The following is a 19,062-nucleotide window of genomic DNA, read 5'->3' as shown; positions in this document are numbered from 1 at the left end:
AAAACACAGGGAAGGGAAATTATTTGATGTAACAATTGTTTGCTTATAGCTTAGATTACGTTGTCCTTACAACTAAACTGAAAATGTAGCCAATTTCTGAAAGTAGGCCTGCTTTTGTAGTTTAATTATGCCTGCCTATAACATACGTTTCTACAATAAAATGTATGCAGGTAATAAAGTATACTATGATATAATATCATAAAGCATCATGATTTACATAAAATGTTGTCACATAAAAATATATAAGCAGGCAGATAACAAGGTTAGCCAAAAGTATTTCTAAATATGAACTAGTTCTTTTTCGGACCCTCTTCATCTACCCCTCTCCAGTACGCTAGGTGGCGGTAAATACTCATTGTTAGCAGCACTGCGCTCGCAAGAAGAAAATATTTGCTCTGTTGTAGTTTTGGTTGTGTAACTAGCTATCTAACGCGTTTTACATTTTATATAATAGCCAGCTAATTCATCACAACGTTTGGGGATACATAATTTCGCCAACAAGGTTAGGTTTTTAATGTTACGTGTACGTTGTATGAGGCTAGACGTTATGGTCTGCTGGCAGCGGTAAAGCTAGCTAGTTTAGGTAGCATCAATCCAACTTTCGTCAACTCCTCTCGTTACGTGATTCAGTTGTCCGTCAGTTGATCAGAAAATCACGAAAATAATATCACATAGTGGCCACGGTGTTTGATATTAGGTCGGTTTGTTCAACCTTTGAAAGTCGAAGTTACGTTGGCAACATCATAAACAAATGCGTCGCCATGTTGGCGGAAGTTGTGTTCCCTAGATATTGAAGTGGCATTTCTGGCGTCGTGAAAATAGCTTTGTCTTGTCCCTAGGTATGGAGGAGAACGAGGCACTGGAGATCTACTGCAGGAGAATGATAACACAGGTCAACAATCAACTAAACCCAGAAACTGCAGGGGAGAGGGGGTGGAGAGAGAGGCAGGAGGAGAGGGGGGAAGAGGGGGAGAGAACAGCTCTCCGGGGGAGGGGGAGGAAGGGGTTGCAGAGTGAGATGTGGAGGAGGATGATCATACAAATACACAGAAAACAGAACACAGAAACTACAGCAGCGAGTGAGAGGCAGAAGGAAAAGACTGTGAGGAGACAGAGGGAGTGTGAGGACCTTGCAGGAGAGCCTGTCCCTATACAGCTAATTTCTGCTCTGAAGATGAAGACTTTCACAGAGGAGATGAGACGGGTAAGACAGACACTTTATCTGGGCATAGTAACTGTCTATCAGTTCTGGTGGGTCTACCCTGGTTTAGTCTCATTGTATCTCAGCCGTATCTCTCTATGTTTGTGTGTGAATTAACAGGCCATGGACACGGAGCTGCATGACCCATCAGTGTGTGGAGTGTGTGTGCAGCAGCAGGCAGCGTTGTCCCTAAACACCTTCATCAGGAGGAAGACTACTCAACTAGACAATAACATACTGGAGGATAAACTACACACACACCTCTGTAACAGGGTACAACACACATTCACACCTCTGCAACAGGGTACAACACACACACACCTCTGCAACAGGGTACAATACACACATACCTCTGCAACAGGGCACAACACACATTCACACCTCTGCAACAGGGTACAACACACACACACCTCTGCAACAGGGCACAACACACACACACCTCTGCAACAGGGCACAACACACACACACCTCTGCAACAGGGTACAACACACCTCTCTACAACAGGGTACAACACACCTCTACAACAGGGTACAACACACCTCTACAACAGGTTACAACACACCTCTACAACAGGGTACAACACACCTCTACAACAGGGTACAACGCACCTCTACAACAGGGTACAACACACCTCTACAACAGGTTACAACACACCTCTACAACAGGGTACAACACACCTCTACAACAGGGTATAACACACCTCTACAACAGGGTACAACATAACACACCTCTACAACAGGGTACAACATAACACACCTCTACAACAGGGTACAACATAACACACCTCTACAACAGGGTACAACACAACACACCTCTACAACAGGGTACAACACAACACTCCTCTACAACAGGGTACAGTACAACACACCTCTACAACAGGGTACAACACACCTCTACAACAGGGTACAACACAGGAAGACGGACTGCACATAGAGTACAGGATATTAAATTGTGGTGTTCCTTTCTGCTTCTGTCTTGTCAATACATTCCCTGCTCTGGTCTGTTATCATTTTAGGTTTCTGTGCCAAAATGGCTGTCTAAACTACCAACTGTCCCAGAAAAAAATATGGTGTGTAGTGGGTGAAGTAACCTGTGTTCTCATGTGTTGTAGGATGCTGTGTGTCTGTTGGGAGAGTTGCTAAGGGGCCTCCCCAAGCCCTCTGACGCCCCCAGCGGGATTTGGGAACAACTGCAGGCCAGAGGAAGACAGCAACTTGGGGTTACCTTGGAGACAGAACAGGAATCTGGATGTACCCAGACAAGAGAACGTCAATCTGGGGTTACCCTGAAGACAGTACAAGAACTGAGCTAAGTGCACCCTCATGCCGGCCATGTGACTGAGCATAGCCGAAATGGCACCCTTTTCCCTATGTAGTGAACTAGTTTTGCGTGGAGACAGCCCTACGTGGAAGTGGAATGCAGCCTGTGATTTTCACTGAGTGTCATTGATCATGTGTATTATAATGAGATTCATCTTATAAAAGAAAATACAATTCCAACTGCAGTACAAAATACATTTTATTTCTGTATTCTTGTATTCAAGTTTCACATACAACACTGTTAAAAGCAAATAAGCATCGTGGTTTTCTCAGTCCTTGACCGTCCATTATGCCTTCAGTAAACATTAGAACAACTTCCTGGGTTATACAGTCCAATATCACAAACAGTTACAACACAGTCATTATAGTTCAGCCATGGAGAGTGTTCATGCAATGTAAACATGTTAAGTACAGAGTAACAAGTAAATGCAGTACGTTTCACATTTCTAATGTTAGAGCCAATAGCAACATTAGCTGAAGAACGCTCAACTCCGTTCGCTTATATCGAGGCAGAGTTGAGTTTTGATAACTGGTTGCATGATATGCGAGCAACAACATTGAGTCACCATCAGTTGATACTTGTTAAAAAGTCCATTCTGAAAACGCCAACCTGTCCCTATGTTTGTCCTGTACACCCTGTACATCCTGTACACCCTGTACATCCTGTACATCCGCGGTCCTTCCATAGGGTGCCGAATTCATACTTTGAATAAAAACTTTTAGCGAATACAGACCTCGACTTTTTCCTAATTTATGTTGCTTGTAAACTCGCTGTTTATTATCTATGCATAGTCACTTTACCCCTACCTACATGTTCAAATTAGCTCAACTAACCTGTACCCCAACACATTGACTCGGTACATTGAAAATTCTAGCCCTTCGGCTGCTGCCATAGAAGTGCCCATCCATGAAGGCTCAAGGTCATTGGCCACAGATAAAATGACTTCAAATCACGTTATATGTACAGTAGCTTTGATTGGACTGATCATGTCAACATCATATTTTCAAAATTTTAGCTAGCAAGCTAGACAAGCAGTCATGATCATGAATCAAGACGACAATCTACTGGCAAATCCAATTTAATCCTTGTCATATGAAAGATAAATTATAGATGGCTCATCGGCCATTGGACATTAATAGTTGGAAATCGCAAATTCAACGAGTAGTTTGGAAGGAATCGGTGACAGTGGCTGTGTGGACAAGGCTCTCCTGGCCTCTGATAGTCTGCACTTGGGTAAGATGTAAGTATCCCATGTGCCTCACCCTAATAATTTACCCCTCTTAATTTTGCCTACTGTTCTGTCTGTAGCCTATAAACTGTTTTGGAGAAATTTAAAAATCAAATATTTCAGGAGCTTTCCTTGTCTGCTTCTATGACCCCTTTATTCATCCTACTGTTCTGACTTGGTGTACAGAGATAACACTATAAGAACGGCCCATCTTCTGAATTCTGTTGCTGTACATTTCAAAAGTGCTAAACAAATAGTTATATTGACTGACATTACCATTACGTCTGTCCTAGCTCGCTCATTGTCTTAATCGAAATTGCTGATTGCCTCTTATCCGCTTGTCTTCCCCTTATGCCATAGTTTGTACATCTCAATTGTCATTAGAAACCACATTTGTTTCAGCAAGTCAGCCATATCAGCTATGTTTTTAAAAGGCAGTAAATGAGGCTGAATTAACTGTTTCGCTGCCAGACAAGGCTCTGCTGATAGCCAGGTGTAGCAGTGGTAAGATGTTGGGACTGCTGTTATGTTTGTGGGCACCATTTGTCACCGTTATAGTGCAGTTCATGTATTGTTTAGTGTTGTGTTGTGTATTGGCTTTTCTGGCATGCATTCCACTTCTTTTTTTGCCCCACCAAGATTTACACGCTAAAATCACAGTTGGAAACCTGGCACCATCCCTATGGTGAATCATGGTGGTGGCAGTATCATGCTGTGGGGATGTTTTTCAGCAGCAGGGACTGGGAGACTAGTCAGGATCAAGGAAAAGATGAATGGAGCAAAGTACAGAGATCTTTGATGAAAACCTGCTCCAGAGCGCTCAGGACCTCAGACTGGGGCGAAGGTTCACCTTCCAATAGAACAACGACCCTAAGCACACAGCCAAGACAATGAGGGATTGGCTTCGGGACAATTGCTCTGCCAAAACCCGGACTGAAAATAGCTGTGAAGCAACGTTCCCCATCCAACCTGACAGAGCTTGAGAGGATCTGCAGAGAAGATTGGGAGAAACTCCCCAAATACAGGTGTTCCAAGCTTGTAGCGTCATACCCAAGAAGAATCGAGGCTGTAATCGCTGCCAAAGGTGCTTCAACAAAATACTGAGTAAATGGTCTGAATACTTGGAAAAACTGAAATATCACATTTACATATTTTCTTTAAAATTAGCAAACATTTTTCAAAAACTTTTTTGCTTTGTCATTATGGGATATTTTGTATAGATTGATGAGGGGGGGAAAACAATTGAATCAATTTTAGAATTAGGCTATAATTTAACAAAATCTGGAGAAAAAAAGTCAAGGGGTCTGAATACTTTATGAATGCACTGTAAGGTTAACAATTACATTTTAATACTCAAGCACTGGTTTGAAAAGAAAACACATAGGATAATGACGATGATACTAAATGTAGGTTCCATGGCATGGAGAAGGTTATAAAGACATGTATTACTGAATTCCAGCGATTTAAATGTATCAAAAGGAGGTGGTCGTTGGAGAGTGTGTGTACTCTTGTCAGGCTTCATCTTGAGTTTCTTGTGGGAGAGACTCTTGGCGCTACACAACGGACAGATAGGAGCGTTATGATGGATCTGTTGGTGGCATGGCAGACAGGCATAGGATACATTTACATTTTTGTAACTTAGCAGACGCTCTGCAATAAGTGCATTCATTTGAAGATAGCTAGTTGAGGCAACTACTTCAGTCTTAAGTATACTTTTCCTGAATAAAGTAGTTATCAGAAAGTCAGTGTCGTAGGAAAATACACGCGCGGGTTATATAGTTTTTACAAATAATGGAGTAATGTGACATATAAGCGAACAAATGAAAGTGTAGTTTAAAGTATCGTTATTTTTTCTTTTTAGATCCTTTTCATGATCTAATCCCACTCCGGTACGATAGGTGGCGGTAAGGAATCACTGTTGACAGCGCTGAACTCGCTAGAAATAAATGGTTCTGTTGTGGTTATTCTATTCGTGTGTAAACAATTGAGTTGCTAGCAGTCTTTATAATCTCTTAGCTGGCTAATTATTCACACAGTTTGTAGATACACAATTGGAACAACATTTGTATTTCTTGCACGTTTAAGGTTAGATTTGTATTTGCACGTCGTAGTTTGTGTTGCACTTTACTACAACGATATTCGTTTCAGCTTGCTAGCTTTTTGTTCTGCAGCAGTACGGCTTTGAAGCCCGTTTAGCTACTATAGATAGTTAACGTCAACCCGATTCTCGTCATCTCTTCTGATTACGTGATTGTTGTCCGTCAATAGATCAGAAAATCCTGAAAATAATATATCATAGTGGCCACTTTTCTTTGATATTAGTTCGGTTTGGTCAACCTTTGAAAACTTACGTTAGCCATTCTTGTCTGCTTCACAGTCAGCGGTTGCCGGTACGATTCATTTGGTTTATTCGTTTTGTTTACTTCTAGCTAGCTATCTATCATCAATTCGTAATGCATTCGTGAAAGCGTATAGTTTGGTTAAAGGCGGCATAATTCGCAATCCCGTTTATTTCCGTCATCACGTTTGAATTAATCTGAATTTGGTATTGTTTTTTGTTAACAGGTTTTGAGCCCATTATGGACCTTCACAAGATAATCCACGATACCCTGCAGGAGTTCATTCAGACATGCATTCCAGAAGCAGACCTGAGTTCCCTGGATGATGTGTTGCTTCCCTACATCACTGGAGTCCTGGAGGATCTGGGATCTCAGGAGAGCGTGGAGGAGAACTTTGACGTGGAGGTCTTTGTAGAAATGCTGGAGGCCTACATTCCTGGCTTTGCTGAAATTGACAGTGTTAACGTTTGTGATATGATGTTCAGCCTGGCTTCAAAACTAGCCACAGCCCGGAGTTCAGAAAATAGTGTGCCAAAGGCTAGAATGGAGGTCCCACTGACAGTCAGCGCTACCTCCACTGGGCCTCCTGTGAGGGAGATGCACTGCCTTACTACACAGACTGAGGGAGCCACCGCCAAGGTGCCATTCCCTGAGTGGGAGGCCCAGGAGCCGCTCCTTCTGGAGATGTTCCCCAAGTGCAGACTATCAGAGGCCAGGAGTGCGTTGTCCATTGCTAAAGGTGACATGGAGGAGGCTGTCCGCCTCATCATCGAAGGAGACATCCAGCTCAGCCACACACCTCTAAACGTAAACCATGGGAAGATGGGTTCCCCTCAGGCAGAGCAGAAGATGAAAGAGAGCATCCTGGAGAAGTACATGCTAGTGGACAGGGAGGAGGATAAGAAAACACACAGGCCTGTTGCACCTAAAGATGCCCCTAAGAAACTGGTGCGTTACCACAGCAACCAGGTGGTGACCACAAAAGGGGAGCGGTACCAACTGGTGAAGAAAGAGGAGACGGAGGAGGTGAAGAAGACTTACGTCAGCATCAAACCCGCACGCAAATACAGATTCCATTGATGACTGACTGGCATTCTTCTGGAACACCAGCCATTGACTTTGTTGTTTACATCCTTTCTGAATGCCTTGTTTTTTTTGTTTGCCTGGTTATGGAAAATGTTTGTTTTTGGTATGTGTAAGTGTCTGATTTGAAAAGTGTGTGGCCATCGTCTTGCTTCGAATATAATTTCTCCTTTGCAGTGATTCTCTGGCATCATTGTTTTGTTCTCTAGGTGGGTCATGATGTGCTCTTGTAGTGGGCTGGCCATGTGTATAAGACTTGAAGAACTGCTACATTTGATTCTCTTATGTCCAAACTGTGTACTTTTTTTTCTCCATTTCAGCAGGTCTGACATGGTACAGATTTTTTGGGGTCAGATATAATTGTTATTGGTATTTTTCCTGCCAGGGAGACTTAGCGATTTGGGGCCTGTTTCAAAACACTATTTTCAGTACTCTATCGCAATACCTTATTCCTCATATAAGGGTAAGTTTAGTCCATTGAGCCTGTGCACCCATTTTTTTAATAAAATAAAAATATCATTCTTTTTTTTTTACTAAAATAAGTTATCGGCGACCTCATAAACATGTGGCGCCACGTTGGCGGAAGTTGTTCCTTAGACTGGAAGTGGTATTTCCCGCAGCATGAAAAGGGCCTTTTTTTACTAGCAAGGCACTGGAGATCTACTTCTGGAGAATGATAACACAGGTCAACAAGGGAGGGGGAGGCAGGAGGAGAGGGGGAAAGAGCAGCCCTCTGGGGGAGGGAGGAGGAGAGGGGAAAAGAGCAGCCTTCCAAGTGAGGGGGAGGCAGGAGGAGAGGGGGAAAGAGCAGCCTTCTAAGGGAGGGGCAGGCAGGGGTTGTAGAGTGAGACGTGGAGGAGGATGGTTATACAAGTACACAGAGAACAACCAAGAAAGGAGAGGGGAAAAGAGCAGCCCTCTGATGGAGGGGGAGGAGAGGGGAAGCACCCAACCCTAAAGGACAGAGAGAGACAGGAGAAAGGGCTGCAGAGGCAGTGAGAGTCTGTGGACCTTGTAAGAGCAAGGAAAGGACCAACCCTGCTGCCCAGACTGGGACCCAGCTGGTCTCCTTACAGCTCATCTCTGCCCTGCTGCCCAGACTGGGACCCAGCTGGTCCCCCTACAGCTCATCTCTGCCCTGCTTCCCAGACTGGGACCCAGCTGGTCCCCCTACAGCTCATCTCTGCCCTGAAGCTCCAGACTGGGACCCAGCTGGTCCCCTACAGCTCATCTCTGCCCTGGGACCCAGCTGGTCCCCCTACAGCTCATCTCTGCCCTGCTTCCCAGACTGGGACCCAGCTGCTCCCCCTACAGCTCATCTCTGCCCTGAAGCTCCAGACTGGGACCCAGCTGGTCCCCTACAGCTCATCTCTGCCCTGCTGCCCAGACTGGGACCCAGCTGGTCCTCCTACAGCTCATCTCTGCCCTGCTGCCCAGACTGGGACCCAGTTGGTCTCCCTACAGCTCATCTCTGCCCTGAAGCTCCAGACATTCACAGAGGAGATGAGATGGGTAAAATAATATTTCTCTTCACATAACTGTCTGTATCTTTTGAGCTACATGTCCCTACTGGCTGTGCCATTTACTGACACACTGTGTGTGTGTGTGTGTGTGTGTGTATGTGTGAATTAACAGGCCATGGACACGGAGCTGCATGACCCATCAGTGTGTGTGCAGCAGCAGACAGCTTTGTCCCTAAACACCTTCATCAGGAGGAAGACTACTCAACTAGACACCAAAATACTGGAGGATAAACTACACACACACACACCTCTGTAACAGGGTACAACACACACACACCTCTGTAACAGGGTACAACACACACACACACCTCTGTAACAGGGTACAACACACACACACACCTCTGTAACAGGGTACAACACACACACACACCTCTGTAACAGGGTACAACACATACATCTCTGTAACAGGGTACAACACACACATCTCTGTAACAGGGTACAACACACACACCTCTGTAACAGGGTACAACACACACATACCTCTGTAACAGGGTATGACACACACATACCTCTGTAACAGGGTACGACACACACATACCTCTGTAACAGGGTACAACACACACACACCTCCGCAACAGGGTACAACACAACACACACCTCCGCAACAGGGTGAAACAGGGTAAAACACACCTCTACAACAGGGTACAACACACACAGTACTTTAGACTGCTCACTATCTGTGTTCTTTGCTGTTTAGGTCCTGTAGCTGCTGCCATGTTATTATAGTCACTTTCTGTCCTTCTGTTCCTGTACACTTAAAAGGCCCTCTGAATGGCAGACAGTCCCAAGAACAACAAGTCTTATGAGAACAGAATATTAATCGGTGTTGTAGGACGCAGTGGGAGAATCTCAATTGCATACTCCTCTCGCCGCCTCCTCTAACCCCATTGGAGGAGGTCAGAGAGGTGGTACCTGTAGCTTTCTCATCCAATGGGTTTTGAGGAGACAGGGAAAGAGGACACCAGGAGAATGCAAATGAGGTTTTCCCAGTATGTTTGTTGGGTGAGTTGCTGAGGAGCCTCCCCAAGCCCTTTGACTCCCCCAGCAGGATCTGGGAACAACTGTAGCCCAGAGGAAGACATAGCAACTTGGGGTTACCTTGGAGACAGAACAGGAATCTGGATGTACTCTGCCAACGCAATGTCAATGAAGGGTTACCTTGAAGGCCCAGAATGTTAACCTGACAGCAGTACAAGAACTGAGCTAAAGGTGCCTTCGTACTGGCACTATCACCGTGTGGACATATCTGAAATATTTCCTACGTACTGCACTACTTCTGATCAGAGCCTTGTGTGACCCAGCCTGTGATTTTCACTGAGTGTCATTGATCATGTGTATTATAATGAGATTCATCTTATAAAAGAAAATACAATTCCAACTGCAGTACAAAATACATTTTATTTCTGTATTCTTGTATTCAAGTTTCACATAAAACACTGTTAAAAGCAAATAAGCATCGTGGTTTTCTCAGTCCGTGACCGTCCATTATGCCTTCAGTAAACATTAGAACAACTTCCTGGGTTATACAGTCCAATATCACAAACAGTTACAACACAGTCATTATAGTTCAGCCATGGAGAGTGTTCATGCAATGTAAACATGTTAAGTACAGAGTAACAAGTAAATGCAGTACGTTTCACATTTAATGCCAGAACCAATCACAACATGGGTACAGCTACAGTATAGTATTGTGTATTAGTGCATATAACGTGGTTATGGTCTATTAAACCTTAAGGTTAACAATTACATTTCAACACTCAAGCACTGTTAAAAAGAGAACTACACTAAATGTAGGTTCCATGGCATGGGGAAAGGTTAGGACGACATGTTTTACTGAATTCCAGATGTGAAATTTAGCAATATGAGGTGGTAGTGTGTGTGTCTACTCGTCAGGCTTCCTCTTAGGTTTCTTGGGGTTGCGGGAGCGACTCTTGGCCTTGCACAGTGGACAGATGGGAGCGTTACGATGGATCTGTTGGTGGCATGACAGACAGGCCTGGAGAGAGGACAAGAGATGTTAGTGTGTTATTCCTATGTAGACACAAAGACGTCAGTACAGTGTCATTATTGTGTTGGTACACAGACAGGGGAGAGGTGTGTATGTGTGTACCTTCATAGGAGGGTGTGTACTGTGTACCTTCATGGGAGGAGGCTGTTGTCTGAAGGTGGCGGTCTGGCGGGCATCTTGTTTCCGGGAGACCTGGAGCTGTTGGGCCGCGGCAGCCGCTGCTGCAAGGGATTCTGGGATGGTGGGCTCATGAGGCTCCTTCTGCCACTCAGCCTTCTGCTTCTCAAAGTAACTATGGCAACAGAGATAGAAGATAGCACAGAGAACAGTTGATGTGTGTGTGAGAGTGTGTGTGTGTGTGTATAGTATGTGTACTGACTCCAGAGAGAGTTTCTCCTCCTCTTCGTTGAGGTTGGGCAGTCTGTGAAGGCCCAGGGTCATCCTGAGGGCATCTACATGTTCCTTCAGGGGTTTGTACTCATCATGGAGCCTCCGCGTCGTCTCCAGCAGCTTGTTCAGGTCGTTCTCTGACTGCTTTATAGTGCTCTCCATCTGGGGAGTAGGAGGAGAGAAATACATAAACTATTAAAGGGTAACTCTCAACCCCTTCACCCTTAAAAAATGCATCCAGGTCAGAAGTTGTGGGTGGGGTGAATTGCTCATAAATATTCATTTTGGGGGTGTGTAAACGTAGTTGTGCCTGATCCCAACACTTTCTCACTAAAGAATATTTACCAGAAGTCCACTGGTACGCTCTGATAATAAAATGTGCATCGTGAGCAAACAGCTCTGGACAGTTATCTGACAGTTTTGAGGTGCAGAGGTCCTGACATCTAGTACCACTTGCAGTGTAAATTTGAATTCCCCATTGGGTGCATAATAAATTGTTGAAATGAGGTGTTCACTTTTTAGAAGAATTAGGAGTGTGTGGGCACGGGATGAATATTGTAAATATATATGTGCCTCGTGGGATTAGAACCCACAGACTGCACCACTAATCAGTTGTAGGAAGTTGCTATGACCACCATTGTCCTCTAGTTCTTGTTACAATGGATATAGTCTCGCTATTGTTATTTTACTGCTGCTCTTTAATTACTTGTTCCTTTTATTTCTTATTCATATTTTTTAAACTGCATTGTTGGTTAAGGGCTTGTCAGTAAGCATTTCACTAAGGTCTACTACTCCTGTTGGATTCAGCATTTCACTGTAAGGTCTACTACACCTGTTGGAGTCATCATTTCACTGTAAGGACTACTACACCTGTTGTATTCAGCATTTCACTGTAAGGTCTACTACACCTGTTGTATTCAGCATTTCACTGTAAGGTCTACTACACCTGTTGTATTCAGCATTTCACTGTAAGGTCTACTACACCTGTTGTATTCAGCATTTCACTGTAAGGTCTACTACACCTGTTGTATTCAGCATTTCACTGTGAGGTCTACTACACCTGTTGTATTCAGCATTTCACTGTGAGGTCTACTACACCTGTTGTATTCAGCATTTCACTGTAAGGTCTACTACACCTGTTGTATTCAGCATTTCACTGTGAGGTCTACTACACCTGTTGTATTCAGCATTTCACTGTGAGGTCTACTACACCTGTTGTATTCAGCATTTCACTGTGAGGTCTACTACACCTGTTGTATTCAGCATTTCACTGTGAGGTCTACTACACCTGTTGTATTCAGCATTTCACTGTGAGGTCTACTACACCTGTTGTATTCAGCATTTCACTGTGAGGTCTACTACACCTGTTGTATTCAGCATTTCACTGTGAGGTCTACTACACCTGTTGTATTCAGCATTTCACTGTGAGGTCTACTACACCTGTTGTATTCAGCATTTCACTGTGAGGTCTACTACACCTGTTGTATTCAGCATTTCACTGTGAGGTCTACTACACCTGTTGTATTCAGCATTTCACTGTGAGGTCTAACCTGTTGTATTCAGCATTTCACTGTGAGGTCTACTACACCTGTTGTATTCAGCATTTCACTGTGAGGTCTACTACACCTGTTGTATTCAGCATTTCACTGCAAGGTCTACCTACACCTGTTGTATTCAGCATTTCACTGTGAGGTCTACTACACCTGTTGTATTCAGCATTTCACTGTGAGGTCTACTACACCTGTTGTATTCAGCATTTCACTGTGAGGTCTACTACACCTGTTGTATTCAGCATTTCACTGTGAGGTCTACTACACCTGTTGTATTCAGCATTTCTCTGTACACCTGTTGTATTCAGCATTTCACTGTGAGGTCTACTACACCTGTTGTATTCAGCATTTCACTGTGAGGTCTACTACACCTGTTGTATTCAGCATTTCACTGTGAGGTCTACTACACCTGTTGTATTCAGCATTTCACTGCAAGGTCTACCTACACCTGTTGTATTCAGCATTTCACTGTGAGGTCTACTACACCTGTTGTATTCAGCATTTCACTGTGAGGTCTACTACACCTGTTGTATTCAGCATTTCACTGTGAGGTCTACTACACCTGTTGTATTCAGCATTTCTCTGTAAGGTCTACTACACCTGTTGTATTCAGCATTTCACTGTGAGGTCTACTACACCTGTTGTATTCAGCATTTCACTGTGAGGTCTCCTACACCTGTTGTATTCAGCATTTCACTGTGAGGTCTACTACACCTGTTGTATTCAGCATTTCACTGTAAGGTCTACTACACCTGTTGTATTCAGCATTTCACTGTGAGGTCTACTACACCTGTTGTATTCAGCATTTCACTGTGAGGTTTACTACACCTGTTGTATTCAGCATTTCACTGTGAGGTCTACTACACCTGTTGTATTCAGCATTTCACTGTGAGGTCTACTACACCTGTTGTATTCAGCATTTCACTGTAAGGTCTACTACACCTGTTGTATTCAGCATTTCACTGTAAGGTCTACTACACCTGTTGTATACAGCATTTCACTGTAAGGTCTACTACACCTGTTGTATTCAGCATTTCACTGTGAGGTCTACTACACCTGTTGTATTCAGCATGTGACTAATAACATTTGATTTAACATAGATGTGCGTGAAACGGTAAACCAAAATGTAGAATTCGTGAGGCCTTACTGCCTTACTGCCTTTTGAATTTTGTGTAACGTCAGTAGTCTAGTCAAGGAAGCATCAAGCAAAATATATTGGTACACTCCACTATATATTGGTACACTCCACTATATATTGGTACACTCCACTATATATATTGGTACACTCCACTATATATTGGTACACTCCACTATATATTGGTACACTCCACTATATATTGGTACACTCCAATGCCAAATAAGGTGCTTGTTTCTATACGAAACCAGTAGGTGGTACCACCCAGCACATCTAGAAGGGAGTGTATTTCATACCGAACCCCTCCCTTGAGGTGACGTATAGGAACCTTCTCCAGGTGCCTCTACATCACAATTTCAATGGTAGAGTTGAACCACTGGGGCAAAAAGAGCTAGATGTACTACTAAAAGACCAAATTACAAAACATTATGAACACCTGCTCTTTCCATGATGTAGACTGGCCAGATGAAAGCTATTATTGATCTCACTTGTCAATTCAAGGGGAGGAAACAGGTTAAAGAAGGATGTTTAAGCCTTGAGACAATTGAGATATGAATTGTGTATGTTTGCCATTCAGCGGGTGAATGGGCAAGACAAAAGATTTGTGTCTTTGAACAGGGTATGGTATTTTGTGTCAAGAACTGCAACGCTGTTGGGTTTTTCACACTCTACAGTTTCACGTGTGTATAAAGAATGGTTCACCACCCAAAGGACATCCAGCCAACTTGATACAACTGTGGGATGCATCGGCATCAAGATGGCCAGCATCCCTGTGTAATGCTTTCGACACCTTATGTCCGTGCCGTGACAAATGTAGGCTGTTCTTAGGGCAAGGGGGTGCAACTCAATATTAGAAAGGTGTTCTTAATGTTTTGTAACTGTCAAAATGAACACACCAGAATTTAGGTTTCACTATAACTCAGCCTAAAACGTCTGTTTCTCAAACAACTAAAAATGTTTCATGTGTTACTTTTTAAAATCTTTTTGTGCATTCAGAAGTCGAATAGTGGCTTCTGTCTCACACACACACTCTTTATTGCTCTCTCTCTACTAGAGGTTGACCGATTAATCGGAATGGCCGATTAATTAGGGCCGATTTCAAGTTTTCATAACAATCTGAAATTTATATTTTTGGGCGCCGATTAAAAAAAAAAAATGTATACCTTTTATTTAACTAGGCAAGTCATTTAAGAACACATTCTTATTTTCAATGACGGCCTAGGAATGGTGGGTTAAGTGCCTTGTTCAGGCGCAGAACGACAGATTTTCCCCTTGTCAGCTCGGGGGATCCAATCTTGCAACCTTACCAGTTAACTAGTCCAACGCTATAACCACCTGCCTCTCGTTGCACTCCACGAGGAGACTGCCTGTTACGCGAATGCAGTAAGCCAAGGTAAGTTGCTAGCTAGCATTAAACTTACCTTGTAAAAAACAATCAATCAATCATAATCACATAACTACACATGGTTGATGATATTACTAGTTTATCTAGCGTTGCATTGCATATAATCGATGCAACGCTGGGGGATGATTTAACAAAAGCACATTTGCGAAAAAGGCACAATCGTTGGATGACTGTACCTAACCATAAACACCAATGCCTTTCTTAAAATCAATACACAGAAGTATATATTTTTAAACCTGCATATTTAGCTAAAAGAATTCCAGGTTAGCAGGCAATATTAACCAGGTGAAATTGTGTCATTTCTCTTGCGTTCATTGCACGCAGAGTCGGGGTATATGTAACAGTTTGGGCAGCCTGGCTCATTCCGAACTAATTTGCCAGAATTTTACGTAATTATGACATAACATTGAAGGTTGTGAAATGTAACAAGGATATTTAGACTTAGGGATGCCACCCGTTAGATAAAATATCAAACGGTTCCGTATTTCACTGAAAGAATAAACGTTTTGTTTTCGAGACGATAGTTTCCGGATTCGACCATATTAATGACCAAAGGCTCGTATTTCTGTGTGTTATTATGTTATAATTAAGTCTATGATTTGATAGAGCAGTCTGACTGAGCGATGGTAGGCAGCAGCAGGCTCGTAAGCATTCATTCAAACAGCACTTTGGTGCGTTTTGCCAGCAGCTCTTCGCAAGCACAGCGCTGTTTATGACTTCAAGCCTATCAGCCTAATGGCTGGTGTAGCCGATGTGAAATGGCTAGCTAGTTAGTAGGGTGCGCGCTAATAGCGTTTCAAACGTCACTCGGTCTGAGACTTGGAGTAGTTGTTCCCCTTGCTCTGCATGGGTAACGCTGCTTCGAGGATGGCTGTTGTCGATGTGTTCCTGGTTCGAGCCCTGGTAGGGGCGAGGAGAGGGACGGAAGCTATACTGTTACACTGGCAATACTAAAGTGTCTATAAGAACATCCAACAGTCAAAAGGTATATGAAATACAAATGGTATAGAGAGAAATAGTCCTATAAATACTATATTAACTACAACCTAAAACCTCTTACCTTGGAATATTGAAGTCTCATGTTAAAAGGAACCACCAACTTTCATATGTTCTCATGTTCTGAGCAAGGAACTCAAACGTTAGCTTTCTTACATGGCACATATTGCACTTTTACTTCTCCAACACTTTGTTTTTGCATTATTTAAACCAAATTGAAAATGTTTCATTATTTATTTGAAGCTAAATGGATTTGTATTGATGTATTATGTTAAGTTAAAATAAGTGTTCATTCAGTATTGTTGTAATTGTCATTATTACAAATAAATAAAAATTGCAGATTAATCGATATCGGCTTTTTTTGGTCCTCCAATAATCGGTATTGGCGTTGAAAAATCATACTCAGTCGACCTCTACGCTACCCACCACATTGATATCAGCATGTATGAGTCGTAGCTCCTCTACATGGGCCATCTTCTCCTGCATTAGGAGGTCCATCTCCTGTTTGTATTCCTTCAGATGTTTCTCCTCAGACTCTAGGGACTCAAACTCTGACTTCAGACGAGACTTAATCTTCTGCATCTGTACTGTCTTGTTCCTGAAATGATAGAAAACACAATTTAACCAATACATTACTACTTAGTTATCACTGTACACCCCTAGTTACCAATGTAACACAGTAGATACTTTACAAATGCACTAGTAGTTAGTTACCAATTATACAACATTCTGTAATTTTTTTACCTTTATTTAACTAGGCAAGTCAGTTAAGAACAAATTCTTATTTAAAATGACTGCCTAACCCGGACTACGCTGGGCCAATTGTGCGCCGCCCTATGGGACTCTCAATCACGTCCGGTTGTGATACAGCCTGGAATCGAACCAGTCTTTAGTAACGCCTCTAGCACTGAGATGCAGTGCCTTGGACAGCTGCACCACTCAGTAGTTACATACCACTGGGTTACTTACCAATGATCCAGTTACCAATTCTACAGCATTAGGTAGTTAAGTTACCTACCACTGCACTATTTACAATTGCAAGTATTCATTTGATTACAGGGCAGAAGGCACAAAGACAACATTCTGTCAGTTCAACTTCACATCACTCAATCATGCTTCAGAAACCAATTGCCCTAAGGCACCTTCTATTGTTTCTCCTTTATTTAACCAGGTTAGCCTCTTCAGATAAAAACGTTATTTTTTTTAAAGAAAGACCAGAACCCGAGACATCATAGTGTATTATTGTGTTGCTGTATCAATAGATTCGTTTGTGAAACAAGGAGCGAGAATATTTGTCACGCAAATAAGTAATATAATGCATGCATAACCGACATTCGTGCACGACATGCCATTGTTATAACTGGAGCAATTCTTGTCTAGACATCTTTTTTTCTACTGATGCCAAGCTAATCAGCGTCACATCTATTCAACAATGTGCAAATTTGCAACTGGTTCCGCCTGAATGAACTCAAGACATTGGGGGAACCGGACAACACCAACCATGGTTAGCCAATTATTAGCTAACGTTACCTGGCTAATGACAGAAAGCTAGCTAAGTAGCCAACTAGCCGATAATCTGGCAAAGCACTTCGCATCTGGATTTTTGTTGATGCAAACAGCTGGATTGGTTATGCATAATACATAACTAGCAAGCAATTTTGTAATGTGCAAAACAAAAGCGAGAGTTTATCTGCAGTTCTTTCAAGAACAATAGAACGGCCACCACTGCTGGCTAACCTTGATCAAGGCTATGTCGCCACATATAGCTAGCTCCCTAGCTCAATAACAAAGCCAAGACGCTAATATTAGCTTCTCGCTGCTCTTTTCCTGAGCCATCCAGCTACCTGATTTACCAGATGTGGTTTCTTTGAAGAAGAAAACAAATCTTTACCGTATTTCCATAATGTTTTCTAGTTTGCACATTATCTCTTGTTCGTCCCCCATGATTTAGACTTTAGGCCCTGATAAATTAGATCTTAATGGAAGGACAGGGTGGTCTGCCAGCTAGCTAATAAAAACACAATACCTTCAGCCGTGACATACGCTATGAAGCACCACGCATGCGCTAGGCAAGCCAGTGCCTACGTGTCCTGTGACCCTGGCTGGAAACTGTTACATAGTGTCCGTCTGGCACTGAAACTATCTGATAAAACCCGTTACTTCAGGGGTTCTTAAACTTTTTCAGCCTGGGACCCAAGCGTAGGAAAATATGCAACTATATGTAAATATCATTGCCCTTATGTCTAAAAAAAAAAAAGTAATATAGACAAAAACAATAATGAAATACCCATAGATATCTTTTGTTTATTTTCCCCCATTAAAAACACTCTTACATACCTGTCTAGAATGGAACTATTGCTGTTAAAATACAATAAATAATTGAATTTTGAACTTGAATAAACGGATTGATCACGTTACACAGATGTATAACAGAACACACACACACACACACAGGCTTTTTGATCGTGCAACCCAAAGTAACAGTATAGATAAAGCATTAGCAGGCCTACTGTACATTTTACTGTATAAATTATTGTTGATAGAAAGTCTAAGTTGGAACTGTTGCTGTTAAAATACATATTTTTATATTCTGAACTGGAATAAACTGATCATATCACACAGATGTAGACCAGAAAACACACACATACACACAGTCCTAATGAGAGGTGTATGTATGGCTGGTTAAAGTTTTCAACAAACATATCTATTCTGGGCTGCTTTAGACAGAACCCTGACTTGCATAGGTGTGTGGTGCCAAACTGTATCAGAACATCTTACTGCTTTCTCAGTCAGGCTGGAGACCGCTTCCTGCTGCATATGAGCAACCCAGAACTGTGTGAGTGTTTGCCTCTAAAAGCATCTTGCTTCAATCAGTCAGTTTATT

At 42.7% G+C, this 19,062-nt stretch overlaps 3 protein-coding genes across 12 annotated transcripts; 2 read left to right on the top strand and 1 right to left on the bottom strand.

Moving 5' to 3' along the window:
- Positions 1-328: 328 nt before the first annotated feature.
- On the top strand, positions 329-3,251 carry LOC110489134 (uncharacterized). Of its 3 annotated transcripts, none has more exons than XM_021561728.3 (4): positions 347-502; positions 840-1,204; positions 1,322-1,474; positions 2,313-3,251. In XM_021561728.3, the coding sequence occupies exons 2-4, from the start codon at positions 842-844 to the stop codon at positions 2,511-2,513; spliced, it is 717 nt and encodes a 238-aa protein (XP_021417403.2). In that variant the 5' UTR covers positions 347-502; positions 840-841; the 3' UTR covers positions 2,514-3,251. The 3 variants fall into 3 exon arrangements, with proteins under 3 accessions (XP_021417402.2, XP_021417403.2, XP_021417404.2); XM_021561729.3 differs by having other exon boundaries at positions 347-697; XM_021561727.3 differs by having other exon boundaries at positions 329-1,204.
- A 2,404-nt stretch (positions 3,252-5,655) lies between these two features.
- cuedc2 (CUE domain containing 2) lies at positions 5,656-7,351 on the top strand. 2 transcript variants are annotated; one of them, XM_021561716.3, is made up of 2 exons: positions 5,656-6,139; positions 6,315-7,351. In XM_021561716.3, exon 2 carries the CDS (start codon positions 6,329-6,331, stop codon positions 7,166-7,168), a length of 840 nt encoding a protein of 279 aa, XP_021417391.1. In that variant the 5' UTR covers positions 5,656-6,139; positions 6,315-6,328; the 3' UTR covers positions 7,169-7,351. The 2 variants fall into 2 exon arrangements, with proteins under 2 accessions (XP_021417391.1, XP_021417392.1); XM_021561717.3 differs by having other exon boundaries at positions 5,674-5,834.
- A 2,722-nt stretch (positions 7,352-10,073) lies between these two features.
- LOC110489133 (zinc finger, C4H2 domain containing) lies at positions 10,074-18,323 on the bottom strand. Of its 7 annotated transcripts, none has more exons than XM_021561725.3 (5): positions 18,205-18,323; positions 16,605-16,776; positions 11,082-11,254; positions 10,805-10,994; positions 10,074-10,690 (listed from the first exon to the last, which is right to left on the bottom strand). In XM_021561725.3, the coding sequence occupies exons 2-5, from the start codon at positions 16,758-16,760 to the stop codon at positions 10,577-10,579; spliced, it is 633 nt and encodes a 210-aa protein (XP_021417400.1). In that variant the 5' UTR covers positions 16,761-16,776; positions 18,205-18,323; the 3' UTR covers positions 10,074-10,576. The 7 variants fall into 7 exon arrangements, with proteins under 7 accessions (XP_021417400.1, XP_021417401.1, XP_021417397.1 ...); XM_021561726.3 differs by having other exon boundaries at positions 10,832-10,994; XM_021561722.3 differs by having other exon boundaries at positions 18,070-18,276.
- Between the last annotated feature and the right edge of the window lie 739 nt (positions 18,324-19,062).

This window comes from Oncorhynchus mykiss, chromosome 14, assembly GCF_057628025.1.
Source record: "Oncorhynchus mykiss isolate SJ-2025 chromosome 14, ASM5762802v1, whole genome shotgun sequence".
In the NCBI taxonomy this organism is placed as follows: Eukaryota; Metazoa; Chordata; class Actinopteri; order Salmoniformes; family Salmonidae; genus Oncorhynchus; species Oncorhynchus mykiss.
The sequence above is the reverse complement of the archived record's forward strand: the minus strand, read 5'-3'. Positions and strand labels throughout refer to the sequence as shown.